Source organism: Delphinus delphis, chromosome 6, assembly GCF_949987515.2.
Source record: "Delphinus delphis chromosome 6, mDelDel1.2, whole genome shotgun sequence".
In the NCBI taxonomy this organism is placed as follows: domain Eukaryota; kingdom Metazoa; phylum Chordata; class Mammalia; order Artiodactyla; family Delphinidae; genus Delphinus; species Delphinus delphis.
This window is the reverse complement of record NC_082688.1, coordinates 69,676,521-69,690,490: the sequence shown is the minus strand read 5'-3', so window position 1 is coordinate 69,690,490 and position 13,970 is coordinate 69,676,521. Positions and strand designations below refer to the sequence as shown.

The 13,970-nt window shown below is 38.4% G+C and overlaps 1 protein-coding gene across 11 annotated transcripts in view; it reads right to left on the bottom strand.

Moving 5' to 3' along the window:
- FOCAD (focadhesin) overlaps positions 1-13,970 on the bottom strand; it is a 313,993-nt gene that overhangs the window by 71,508 nt on the left and 228,515 nt on the right. For all 11 annotated transcript variants that reach the window (XR_009519883.1, XM_060014801.1, XM_060014800.1 and 8 more), the window contains 3 exons: positions 12,851-12,943; positions 6,611-6,699; positions 3,409-3,453 (listed from right to left, as the gene is read on the bottom strand). Coding sequence is in view for 10 of the 11 variants with exons in the window: in XM_060014801.1 (XP_059870784.1) it covers positions 3,409-3,453; positions 6,611-6,699; positions 12,851-12,943 (227 nt within the window). In the remaining variant the exon portion in view is untranslated. The remainder of the gene's footprint in view (positions 1-3,408; positions 3,454-6,610; positions 6,700-12,850; positions 12,944-13,970) is intronic.

The following is a 13,970-nucleotide window of genomic DNA, read 5'->3' as shown; positions in this document are numbered from 1 at the left end:
ATTTACACTGAGGGATGGGGCAGGGGGAGAAAACAGAAAGGAAGCCTTGAGGTTGAAGCAGTTTTGCAGTGAGGATTACTGGGAACTCCTATAGCTAACATCAAAATCCCAGGAAGCAAGGCAAGATGGGGGCATGCCCGGGTGCCCTAGCCAGAAAATCATTTAACAAAATCAAAATTAAACCCTTTATTTATTTATCTTTTTTTTGGTGGCGCAGTGGTTGAGGGTCCGCCTGCCGATGCAGGGGACACGGGTTCATGCCCCAGTCCGGGAGGATCCCACATGCCGCGGAGCGGCTGGGCCCGTGAGCCATGGCCGCTGAGCCTGTGTGTCCGGAGCCTGTGCTCCGCAACGGGAGAGGCCACAACAGTGAGAGGCCCGCATACCGCAAAAAAAAAAAAAGAAAATCCTTTATTTTAATATTCTCCCTTTCCTTTAACTGAGAATACCTTGAAGCCTGTTCTGCTACAAAATGGGCACGAATCCCTGAAGTAAGATTTTAAAAAGTTTTAAATTCTCAGTGAATTTATCACCCTGGAGAAATTCTTAGATGGTCACTAGAAATTGGGTATCAAAATCTTTTAAAACAAGAATATTAGTCAAGATGACATAAAAAGTGTCTTTTTAACCCTGAAATTCTGAAAGAAAATTTAGCCTCAGTTTTAAAACAGTACCCCAAATCACTGTATTTCAAAAGTTTCTCTGGTCTTGACATTCCTGAGCATGTATTGTTCTTGTAAAATGGGGTAAAATGTATTTAAAGTCACTGGTAATTAGATCTTTGGATGCAGACTAAATGCATATTTGGACATTAATCTTTGAATAGGAAAAACTAGCCCACAGTCACAATGCATGCTTAGGCCAAGTTACGCATTTTATAAAGGTACGGTGACTAGCTCTCTCTTTTTTTTTTAACATCTTTATTGGAATATAATTGCTTTACAATGGTGTGCTAGTTTCTGCTTTATAACAAAGTGAATCAGCTATACATATACACGTATCCCCATAGCTCCTCCCTCCTGCGTCTCCCTCCCACCGGTGACTAGCTCTTGAACATCTCTTCATTCCCCACTTGCTTTGCAGTGAGTTATGGAGAGAAGACACTCCATACATACACAGTGAGACAAATTCAAGGAGGAACTGGCCAGGTGAAACTCTAGAATAGGTTCAGCAAAAACTCTTCACCTTGTTGATCACATAACTATCCCCTACCAGTCAAGCAGCAGTGATTAATTTGCATAATAACATGTCAGCATCAGTGCAGTATTTATCTAGGCAACACCACTGACATTTTAATTAAATTGTCCTTTGAAACAAACAGATGCCATTAACCTAATTAAAAAGCTCAAGGAAGGATGAGCTACCATGATGCTTTCTTAGGGACAAAGTATTACATTACATATTAGTAAAGTGACCCAAGCCTTTGGGGATTTTTATCTTCAGGTTCAAATCTATTTAATTATTAACAATGAAAATAAATTTACATCAATCATCAGGTTTTATCTGTGTTCTGATTCTCCCTTAGTCCTATCCCTGATGCTTTTAAAAATGCTCTCAAATGAGCAAATCAGTCTAATGCTGTGACTAGTGTTTTACTTCCTACATTTAATTTATGCCTCAGAACAAAATAAGCCCTACATTGGCCCAAAGTAGCCTGTGGCAGCCATGGTCCAAGGAATAGAAGGCTAAGCTGGCAGGAGATGGCGATGCGGTCCTCACAAGATTGGAGCAAGTCAGTGGGAAAAAGTAAAGAGAAGGCAGCAGACTGATTTTTTTCTTCCACTCTATCATTAATCTCTCAGCCTCTGGACCTTAACTATCTCCTGCTCACTTGCTGTCATGCCTAGTATTGTCAGAATTGCTTTAATAAGATAAGGTCTATAAAATACTGGGAAATTTTTGATGAAAAGGTAACACCATGAGAACATAAATTATTTTTACTCCATACCACTGAGAATGTGAACACACTCTTTTTAGGTATTAGTCATGAAATGATGCTTTGCAAATCTAAGATTAAAGTCTTGGTGAACTAAAATTTTAGAATGGAATCTGCCCAAACTACTGGAGAGGCAAAATTACAGTTTGTTTTAATAGAAAGCTGCTAGTTTCTTCAGCATTTGAGCTTTTGTTGCAAGTGTCAGAGCACTGTTTTTAACAGGAACTAAGTAGACTACATAATAAAACAAACTATGAAAGGTAAAGGCCAAAGGCAGCCCCCCATCCCAGCACCTCCTCCCCTCCGATAAGCAGCTGAGTGCTCTCCCACTGTGTCTGCAATTCACCAAACTAGGTAAACAGACACAAATGAGTCCCTATCAAAGCCTCTCTGTAGTTTAGTTTTCATTTTGTCAACAGATATTTCCCACTGCCTCCCACGGAATTGAGTGTAGGGGAGGATTACCACTATATTCAGAAGACATGAGGCTGAGTAGTGATCAGGTATTGAGATCAGGTTTTAGAGCGAAGTACCTGCTTAAGAAATTGCTGGTGGAAAGCGAATTCTAAGGTAGATGGTGTTTTTTGGGTTTTGTTTTTTAGGCAAAATCTGTGTAGCTACAGAAGGTTCTAGGACATGCGAAAAATAAACTGTAGTTAAATATTTCTAGATAATATAGACTTTCAATACGTATGAAATTCTCTGGGTCAAAGGTATATCTATATTATTTGGTGAATAAGAAGAAAGGAAGTCAAACAGCAGCAAGCTAAGGCTAATAGTGAAAAGGAGAAGCGTATGTAACTTACTGCCAGGAACAATTAGGCAGCTTGCTAACAAAGGGACCTGAAGAGACTGATCAAGCAAGTTCACTAAGGTATAATTTTCTTAGTAAGAGTTGGCTTAAGATAAATAAAAAGCCTCAAGATAGCAACACTCAAGTTATTTTTGTTAAAACAACCATAAGGATATGATGGAAACTGCTTTTTTACTGGGTCTTCACATTAGTTTTTAGTATTAAAAAATTCAATATTTAGCTACCCTGGGCCCAATAACACCAGGAGAAAAAAAGGAGGTACTACGTTAAATTATTTACTGGTTCACAGTTGAGATTTAATCATCTGTTTGTAAAATAGACATAATTCACATTAGCAAAGATTTTTTCTCCCCTGTACTAAATCACAATCCTTTAAATCTAAGCCAAAGCACAGGGCATTTTGTTAGGTGTACAGCATGGGCACTACTCTGATGTAAAGTTATGTGCCTGTACTGGTTCCTCCGTATTTTCACAGAAAGACATGTAGTAAGAATTAACTGAATATGAGAAAGGATAACAACTGATTTTTAAAAAAATAACTGAAAAGTCCTTTAAATCCTTAAAGTAATGAAATGCCAGAAAAGGAGAAACTGTTCGTAACTGTGAGGAAGAAAACTATTTATAGAAAATTCCTGGTAAGAGAATAAATGGATCTTACTTTGCAGCTGCTTTGGTGACCTCATCAGTCAACATGTCTCGAACCCTGTGATACAGATGGAAAATAGGTATGAGAGTTTATAGTAGAGCAAGAAACCAATCTTTTTGCTTATTCATCAATTAATAAGAACCTCTGGCAATGACTCCAGATCTTAAAACTTCCATGTAGAATTTTAGTGTAAGGTGAAAGAACGGTAATGAGGGCTTCATTTCCAAGACAGTTTCATCTTCCTAGTCCTTAGGTTACTTAGTAGAGGCAGGGAAGGAGGTGAATGCAACTAATGTGTAGGCAGTGTTTTCATGGTGTCATCTCTTAAACTGAGTGCTGGGTATACAAGTGTCCTTTATATTATTCTCTGTGATGGACTGAATGTTTGTGTCCTGCTGCCGCAAATTCACACGTTGAAATCTTAACTCTGAATGTATGGTATTTGGAGGTGGGGCCTTTGGGAGGTCATGAGGGTGGGGCCCTCATGAATGTGATTAGTGTCCTTAAAAGAAGAGAGAAGAGAGACCAGAGAGCTTGCTTTCTCTCTGCTCTCTGCCATGTGAAGCTACAAGGAGAAGGCAGCCATCTGCAAACCTAGGAAGCAGGCCCGCACCAGCACCAGGTCTGCTGTCACCTTGATCAAGGGTTTCCCAGCCTCCATAACTGTAGGAAATAAATTGTGTTGTTTAAGCCATCTGGTCTATGGTATTTTTGTTATAGCAGTCTGAACTGACTAAAACATTCTCTCTTTTCGGCACAAGAGCTCACCAAAACAGCAATTTACTGCTTTCAAATTGTAGATAATAGAATTTTCACTATGTATGTATGCAAAATAAAATTTAAAATGTTTGCTATGGTATACGTGAAACTGATATAATATTATATGTCAATCATACCTCAATAAAAAGACAAATGTCTGTTATAAAATTGAACTAAAAGAAAATACTTACATTTGTGGATTTAAAGGAAGGTATGTTCAATTAAAATATTCACAGTTTTTTTCATATAAGAGTCTTGAGATAAAGTGAAAAACAATCATTGACTGCCAAATTTATATTCCAAAGATGATATCATAACATGTTCACTGTACATTTTGAGTTTCATAAATTCAAAGTTTTTATAACTATCATAAAAGTTTTGCAAATATAACTGTATTTGCATTTGAAATATAATAAAATCTTAGCTATTCAGCACTCTTTGAGAATGAGTCATTCTTAAGAACCAAGTTTTTCAGATAGCTGCAAACTGCTCCTTAAACTTGTACTTTATAAAACCATTTGACAGTAAATTTCTCTAAAACGTATCGTCCAATCTTGGTCTTCCTAAATGGAGTATAGTGCATTCAGTGTATTCTTTTACTGGTCAACGTGAAATATTGACAGATGATGACTTGCCTGTACTTCTAGGTAGAGCCACACCCTCCGTTAGTTCCCTCCTCTTACCTACTCTCCCTTCTCTCTGCTGCATCACCAATTTTTCCTTCTCCACTTGTATTACTCCCCTTAGCTTGTGAACACACTATAATATCTACCATCTTAAAAAAAGAAGCCGCTACTGCCCCATTCCACTGCTTCTCACACAACGGAACTCATTTAGAAGAGTAGCTTATACTAATGACTCCAGTTTATCTCTTTCCACTCTCTAGACCCTTCTATAATTTGGCTTTTCTTCCTACAAAACAGCTCCTTCATGGTCACCAGTGACTTTCAAGAGGCCAAATCTAATGCTCAGCTCTCAGTCTCCATCTTCTGTAGTCTCAGAGCAGCATCTGACACAATCGGTTGCTCCTTTCTTGAAACACTTTCTTCCTTCAGCTTTTAAGGTGGCTTTTACGATTCCATTCTCTCTTGGTTTTCTTCCTACAACGCTAATCTTCCATCTGCTTTACTGGCTCCCTCATCATGTCCCCCATTTCTAAATGTTGAAGTGCTCCAGGGCTCACTCCTCTGACCTTTTCTCTATCTTTACTCATTCCCCAGATGATCTCATCCAGCATTGTGATTTTAAATGCAGTCGATATGATGATGATTCCCAAATTTATATAACCAGCCCTGACCTTACCCCTGACCTCTAGACTCATAGTCAACAACCCACTTGATATCTCCAAAGTGCAGATCTAATTAGGTATCTCAGGCTTAGCAAGTCTCAAACCTGATTTCTACCCTAGACAGACCTGCTTTTCTATAGTTTTCCCCATCTTAGTAAATGGGAACTCCATACTTTTAGTTATTCACAGTCAAAATCTTGGAGTTATCCTTGACTTCCATCTCTCTCTCACATCCTCCATTCCATATGTCACCATGTATATTTGGAAGAGTATTGCTAACAGACCACTCCCCAAATTATCATTTTCAGAAGATGAAATTAAAACTATGTGTAAAGGAAAATAGGAAGCGAAATCCAAATTCTTAATCTCTAACCTTAAATCCAATGTCATAACGTTTTAAACTGCATTGCCATTTTTTAAATGAATCTAGGAAATGTAACTTAGAATAGAATTAGTTAACTGTACATGTGTACATGTGCGCATGCGCACACACACACAGCTTCTGCTTTTCTACATATGCCAATTGTTAGTAAATAAAAAACTGAAACCAAGTAACCTTTGAACAGATTTTTATATTAAAGAAACCTGTGGCTACAGGAAAAGCTATTTAGATTCTGGGCACTTTACTTAGATTTAGGCTGCTGCAACATTAATCTGACAAGGTATTCATCACAACCCATGTAACAATTTAAATTGCTTTTAATGTGCCAGCACTTACACATTTCTAGATAATATAGTGGGAATTCACTGGGGGACATCTGCCAAAGAAATTAAAGCCTTGACATGGTAAAATTGCTCCTAATAATGAAGATGTCTTGGGGAGGGAGGAGCAGGGGAGTGGAAGGGTATTCCTTGACTAAATGAGTGGGAAAAACGCAATTTTCATTCAAAAGCATATAAAACAATCAATTATAGGGAAAAAGGGAAAAACAAACCATTTCCACACTGCTTTAGAAAACAGTAAAAATATTTAAAAACCATGAATAAAGTGCTCCTTCTTTGATCTGGGGAGGAAATAGAAAATACACCTATCACATCTTCAGCCCTTTGCCCTTCAGGCTCATACAGAGGTTAAAATTCCAACATTAAAGCCTTTAAAGTGGTCACCTTCTCCCTCACAGTTCATTTCCCATAACAAATAATGAGCACAGAAAGCCATCCCCTTACCAGAGCCAGGCTGTGCTTTTTTTGTATTGCACCTCCTCAGGTCCTTCTTTTCCATGTTTTAACTGCAACTCCAGCTCTCCTATCCTCCCCTGCAAAAAGCACAGCATCAATCAGCATGCAAACTCTATGGCCAAAATTATCTTAAAATTTTTTTGGAAACACTTAGGTAACAATCCTTTCCCAATTGGCCTTAGGTGTTCCTGATAAGATATCAGATTTTGACAGAGGATGTGTGAGAAGAGAGAATTATATCACTGCTCAGGGATTTCCACATTCACCAAATAAGCATATCCTGGAGAAGTTGTATGTTTGGCAAATTTAGTGCAGAGCACTTCATTTGGGGATATCTATTAAAAGCAGATTTGAAGTCCATAGGTCCTAATCAACAAATCCCCTATATTGTAAAAATCTGCCTGTGTCAGCAGCTGACAATTTCAACTGACATGATACCAAGATTGGGGTCTGGGTACCGGTATTCTAACAGAATGGAGGAAATGAGTAGGAAGTATATAACACTTAAGATTTAGGTAATGTATAACAAAAGTTATTCTCAAACAGATGCAAATTACATTTCTATTTCTTGACTAAACTTACAGATATAATTCTCAACCTGTACCATGCAATAAAAATATAGCTAATATCATCATCCCTTTAAGGGCAATGCCTTCAAATATTTATTATCTGTTCTATTTTTTTATACTCAGGATTATTTTGACCAGATGCTTTCCCCTCTACTCCATCCCCAATTACATTATTTAAATGTAATTGAAATTCTGGTTTATTGATATACCCTGAACTGAACAAGAACTCAGACTGCATATTGCATTACTGAGTAATACCAAACCATTTTCAGAAGTGGTCGTGCGGCTCACATTCTCACTAGCGGTAAATAAGAGTTATGGCTGCTTCACACCCTCACCAGCATTTGAAATTACCAGGTTTTTAAATTTTTACCATTTTGGGAGGTGTAAAATGGGGCCCATTATGGTTTTAATTTTCATTTTACTGTTTACTGAGATTGAGCATCTTTCCAGATGTTTAATGACTATTTGGGTTTCCTATTCTGTCCATTTTTCTATTGGTTGCCTTTTTCTTATTGATTTTAGAGTTCTAAGGTGTGCTCTACATAAGAAAAATTAAACTCTCTATATATTCTAGAGACGGAAGCAATATAGCTTTAGATTAAGGATGTGGACTCTGGAATCAGGATGTCCTGACCTAATGTCATTTCCACTTACTTGCTGTGTAAGTTTGGGCAAGTTACTTCACCTCTCTAAGCTTCAATTTCCATTTGTAAAATATAGCAAACACCTAACTCATGGTATTAGAGCATCACATAAAAAAATGTGGAAAAGTGTCTATTTAGTGCAGTGACTGGTACCAAATAACTGCTACCATTACCAGGTTTGCTGTCAAAAACAAACTCTCCTTATTATCTTCTTATAATCTATTCTCTCACGAATATATCTAAATCCTTCTTGAAATAATTCATATTTTTAATCTGTACACTCGCAAAGAGTAAAAGCTTCCCCAAAACATAATATCCAGACTATAAAGTTGCATGCCCTTGTATTTCTCTCATATACTCTCAGTTGCTAGCTTGTAAGCTCATTGAAGAGTACAAGGATGGTTTTATCCATCTAAGGAGTCCCTGTATTTTGCACAACCTCCAGCACACAGTGCCCTGGGGTTCACCAGTTCAGGCACTCTGAGATCTGATGGGCATTCTGTTCACATCCTTCATAGTTTCTATTTACTTCAATCATGTTCATCCCCATCTCCGTGTTTTCAATGATAGAATCCTGACCCTTTCATTCTCCCTCTGTCTCTTGGAGCAAGGTATCAGAGGTGATCAAACTGGCAAGATACTGATATTAATATTTAATATTGATAGCAGCCTCCCAAGAGGGTAGGCAAAATAGAAAATCATGTTTAGTGCCTTCTCTGTTTGTTATGCTTCTTAAATCATACCTCTTTCCTCCTAAAACATTTACTTTCCATAATGCTTTCCAAAAAAAAGACAAATAAGAAATTAAAAGGTTAAAAATCTGTTCAGAAATAAGCAAAACACAAAAAGGCCAGTATATGTGCAGCCTCTTGAGAAGGCCTACTTTTCTGATCTCTCCTGTAGCCATAAACCAGTACAACTATTCTATAGTGACTAAGTAAATTTTTCATTTTCTCTTTCTCAGAGTCTCGGTTCTTCTCAATCTCCTCTTCTGAAAGGTCTCTAATTCCTTCTACCCAGCCCCTGTTAGGCTATTTATTCAGATCTACTTTGCATCCAATTCTTCACCTACTGACAACAGAGATCCAATGGCATTTAACTCAGTTACCTCTGCTTCTGGTTAACAGCTGTGGTTAAGGAGGGGGGTAGGGTGGGGACACTCACTGGGAGAGAAAAGGCTGAAATGATCACTTGAAATGAGATTTTTTTTTTAATAAAGTTATTTATTTATTTATCTTTGGCTGTGTTGGGTCTTCGTTGCTGCACACGGGCTTTCTCTAGTTGTGGCGTGCAGGGCCTACTCTTTGTTGCAGTGCGTGGGCTTCCCATTGCAGTGGCTTCTCTTGCTGCAGAGCAAGGGCTCTAGGCGTGCAGGCTTCAGTAATTGCGTGCACAGGCTCTAGAGAGCAGGCTCAGTAGTTGTGGCACACGGGCTTAGTTGCTCCGCAGCATGTGGGATCTTCCCGGGCCAGGGCTCAAACCATGTCCCCTGCATTGGCGGGTGGAGTCTTAACCACTGTGCCACCAGGGAAGTCCTGAACTGAGTTTTTTGGATTGCCTGTAGATTCCAATTATTAATTTATCTATTCCTCTTCCTTTGTAAAAAAAATCTTCAGCCTAGATAACCACAAGCTTGCTGGTTACAGTGAGCAAATTTTACCTAACTCTAAACCTTCACATTAAAGACAAACAAACAAACAACCTTTACAAATGGTCAAAGACTAATCTACTAGGGATCACAATTCCTGACCGGTTTTGATTTCAGATTATTGTGCAGCCAGCTGACCAACTCAGGAAACAAGTATCTGCAGTCAACCTGTTTTAACCCCTCTGTCCTGTCTGAGGTCATATTCAGAGTCCCTAAGGGCCCTTTAACCAAAGGCTGGAGACCTTAACCTCCTCAGCATCCCACAAGGGCAGCAAGGTAAAGCCGACCTGTAGAGGGCACTTTACCAAAATGGACGTGGAACTGTCTATCAACTCGTATCTGCATTTTTCAACATAATGAGAAGAAATCCAAATACCTCCCCATGTCAACCACTTTGATATGCTTATAATTCAAAATCCGACGTTCTTGTGGAAAAATTAGATAAGGCTGGAAGCTGGCGCCTGAGCAAAAGCCACTAGAAGCGTTCAAATTGCAAACATTCACATTATAGTCAACCTCTGGGAAATAATGTAGAATGCACCTTTTAGCGTATCTCCTAGGCTTATTGAATAAAACATGGCTCCTCTAAATGATTCTCTAGTCTAATGCTACGAAATATGTCTAACACCAGATGGAAGTAACTATACCTCCTGTACTGAACGAAGAGCTATCCTCCAGGATGGAAATTCTTGATATAGGTGAGGAGTTTGGCAGTTCCTCTAATTCTTCTAAGATCCCACAAATTCTGTTTAAGTGTGTGGGCTCATTTAAAAAGACTTGCTGAACAGTTAAAATGCATCAGCATACTTTCAAGTAATAGTGATAGCCTAAAAAGCACTGTTTTTAGTACTTTTCAAATAATACTGAAAATTTTATTATAGTCCCTACTTTGAGTTTCACCTCTTAATCCCCAATTCTCAATGGAACTAGACTTGATAGAAACCCAAAGGAAAGAGATTTTAAGTGATAAATAAATAAAGATACACACTATCACCTACAACAGTAGAAAAGCAGAATAATTGACCTGTGTTACTAAAAATACTCAGCTGGCTTTTCATAAATTGATCTGTCCTCTAAAATATTAAACCAATTTGCATTATTTGTAACAACTAATGACGGTGTTAGGGAAAATGCATGATGCAGTGGCCAAGGCTGAGGCTCTGGAATCAGACAAATCCAGGTTAAGTTCCAGTTCTCTCATTTACTGACTGTTAGATTTTGTGCAGTTTGCTTTGCTTTCCTAGCTAACCCTGCCTCCCCATCTATAATCCCATTCTACGTGAGGCTACCAACATCCACTTCAAAGAGCTTCTGTAAAGATGAATTGAAATACTATACATTAAATGTTGGACAGACACTAGTTATTTAATAAATGGTAGCTCTTGTTATAAAAAAGAAACCACCGAGGGTTTTTTTTTTTAATCAGTTGCTTGTCATCTGCATGTTATACCATAATTCTACTCAATTTCACCTTCTTTATGCTAAGAGTTAAATAAAATTCTCAGTACATGCTGCAGGAGGAGTTGTTCTTGCCGGCTCCAGGTGCCTATACTGGAGTACATCCTCTATTAAAGCATCAAAGATTTGTACTGGCATTGCTAGTGGACACGTTAGTCTCCTGCACTGGACTGGGAGCTCACTGAGAGGAAGGAGTGCTTTATTCCTCTTTCTATCCCACACACCCGGCACAGGACCTGGCCAGTAAAGTACGTTCCATAAATGTTTGGTGAAGGAAAACACTGCAAAATTACAAAGGGAAAAATGAGTGTGCGAAAAAGTGCATACTCTGATGAGCAATCTCACTCTTCTTGAATAAAAACTATAATTGGTTAAGGGTGTGTAGAGGTAATTCATTCATTCACTTATGCATCCACTCAAAACAAAGTGGCCAGATGCTGCTGAGGATAAAAAAGTGTGTAGGCCAAGCAAAAGGGTACAATGGTTCCAAGGGAATGTCTTTAAAATGCAGATTCCAGTTTAGTTTGGGGAACCATCTAAAACACTGTTGTTCAGAGTAGGGTTGATAGACTGAATTAAAATCACCTGGCAGCTTGGTAAACATGGAGATTCCTGATCTCCTATTCAGTTCCAGTGAACCAGAATCTCTGAAGATGCATTAGTACTTTATAAATTCTAGAATGAATATGTTGTAGCAAGGTTTTAATTTGAGAACATCAATGCTGAGATGCTTAGTCATTCCTCCGGCCCCACCTCTATCCTTTAGGACAGCTGTTACCTTTAACCATAACACCTCATTTCCTAAGCCTTCATGAAAATCTTATTTTGGGCCATAAATTACTTAAGTAATTTAGATTTTTTCTATCATCCTTAACAGAGAATTTTAAGCTAGGAAAAAGGATTGAGTTAGTAGTTTTTTCCTTATGCAATTAAATGTTCATATATTCCCAAACTGATTAAAAATTATTTCTAACTTTAAAAACTCACAAGCTACAACTTATAACATTACTGGAATAAAAGAAGTCAAATTGAGCGTAATTCATTTATTTAGTGAGCATTAACTATGTTTTAGACATCATGTCAGGTTCTAGAGACGCAACAGAGAGGAAAACACAGCTTCTGGCTTTAAGGAACAGAGTCAACTGGAGGGAGGCCCCAGACATATAACTAGGGTGATAAGGGCTTTGAAAAGGGAAGCATGGGTTCTAAGGAGGCACACAGAGAGGGAAGGCACACAGATAAAAACCATGTAAAAAAAACAAGTAGAAATTTGCCATTCCAACATGTGCCCCTTTCACGACTATGACAACTATAAATACAAAGTGAAACTTATTCCTGGAATTGAGAAAAAGGGAAAAGCTGCAAAACCAGCCTTGAATAGGCAGAGAGGGAACGGCAGTGCCTGCAACAGAAGGAACAGTGTAGGTAAAAGCCAAGAGGTAGGGAAGACATGCTGAGTTTGGGAAAACAAAGAAATTGAGCAAGCCCGAAAATTCAGGGGAAGGGTTAAGAGACAAAGCTGGAGATGTAAAAGCAAGTTCAGCTCGAGAGGGCGCAGGTACAGGATGAAATGATGAGCCCAGTTTGGGACACGCTCAAATTGAGGTGCTGTGGGACAGCCACTGCGGATATCTGGGACAATGAGAGGCGTTCACAGAGCAGCAGGACATCGGAGAGGAGCGCTCAAGAGGCAGCTCTGGATGGAACACACATCTGGCGGGGGGGCGGGCATCACATTTAAAATTTAAGTGCAGTCATATATGCATGCCTCACATTCTTTTATGAGCAAAAATAACCGTTGCCTTTTTGATAGTGCTATTTTCCTAAGTGCTCTTACACTAACTACGTATTTGTAGTAAACCTTAAGAGACACGCCCTAGAGCAAGCCACCCCATGGTTTCATTACCTGTAAAATGGCATGATAAGCACGAGTCATATATGCGAGCCAGGCCTGTGGGAGAAAAATTGCACGGTGCCACTCGGAAAGCTGGATGTGAACCTGTGGGGAAAATGTACCATGACATAAGTTAGGCTGCACAGTATTAAAACAGAATAAAATGAAAACTGTATCATCAATTCTCTCTTTCCCTTCATTTTCTACGGTCTGGATTCTAAAACAAACCAAAACAGTCTAGGATCAGAACCACAAATAAGATCTTTCAGATATTTTCAAAGGAGAGCTTAGAGTCCTGTAAAGACAAAATACAGTAAGCCTGGAATTTTCTAAATTAAAGCAAATAAAATCCTACAATAATAACAAGTTAAGATGTATGTGTAATACAACTATGCCCTCAAAAATCAGGGGGAAACTCTGTAAAGCCTCTTGCCAATGTCAGGAAACTAGGTATTGTCTAACAAATCCCCCTAGTAATTTTAAATAAAAATAAATACCGCTCACATCTTGGACTTCCAATATGACAATTTCTGAAGTAATAAACTTAAATTGCCAACAGAAATATCATGTTGTGTAGAAACCAGGATGTTAAGAGCATGCAAATGAGTCCCGCACACAGCAATTGAGCACACCACTAGATAAATGCCCTTTAATCAGTGTGGGTAAACAAGAGAAAAATGATATATGCCAACACTGAAATCCTGTTTCTGAAGACAGGCCCAGACAAAACATCTGGTTTTCATAGTCATTTCTGTTTCTACCTATTAGTATACTGCTATCTTGCGACAAATCTTCCCAGGTCTGCTTCTGTTAAAGAAAGATCACTCAAGAAAAAATAGTCACAGTGCATCACATTTCATGTTTCCTGTAACTCATCTCATCTAAACTCAAACAACGGAAACTTTAGTCTGTGTCTTACAGACAAAAAACAACAACAAACACACAAAAAGGACAAATTTCTACATAATTACCCCAGAATCATGATAACTACAGTGTTTAAAGAGATTTTACTGTATTATAGGAATTAATTTTCTCAAGTGCTTTGTGATGGGGAAGAGAACAGCCTCTCTGAATACAGTTGGTTCCCATGGCTTCTGGTATTTTCTTTAATCCCAATCTAAGTGTGGGCCTA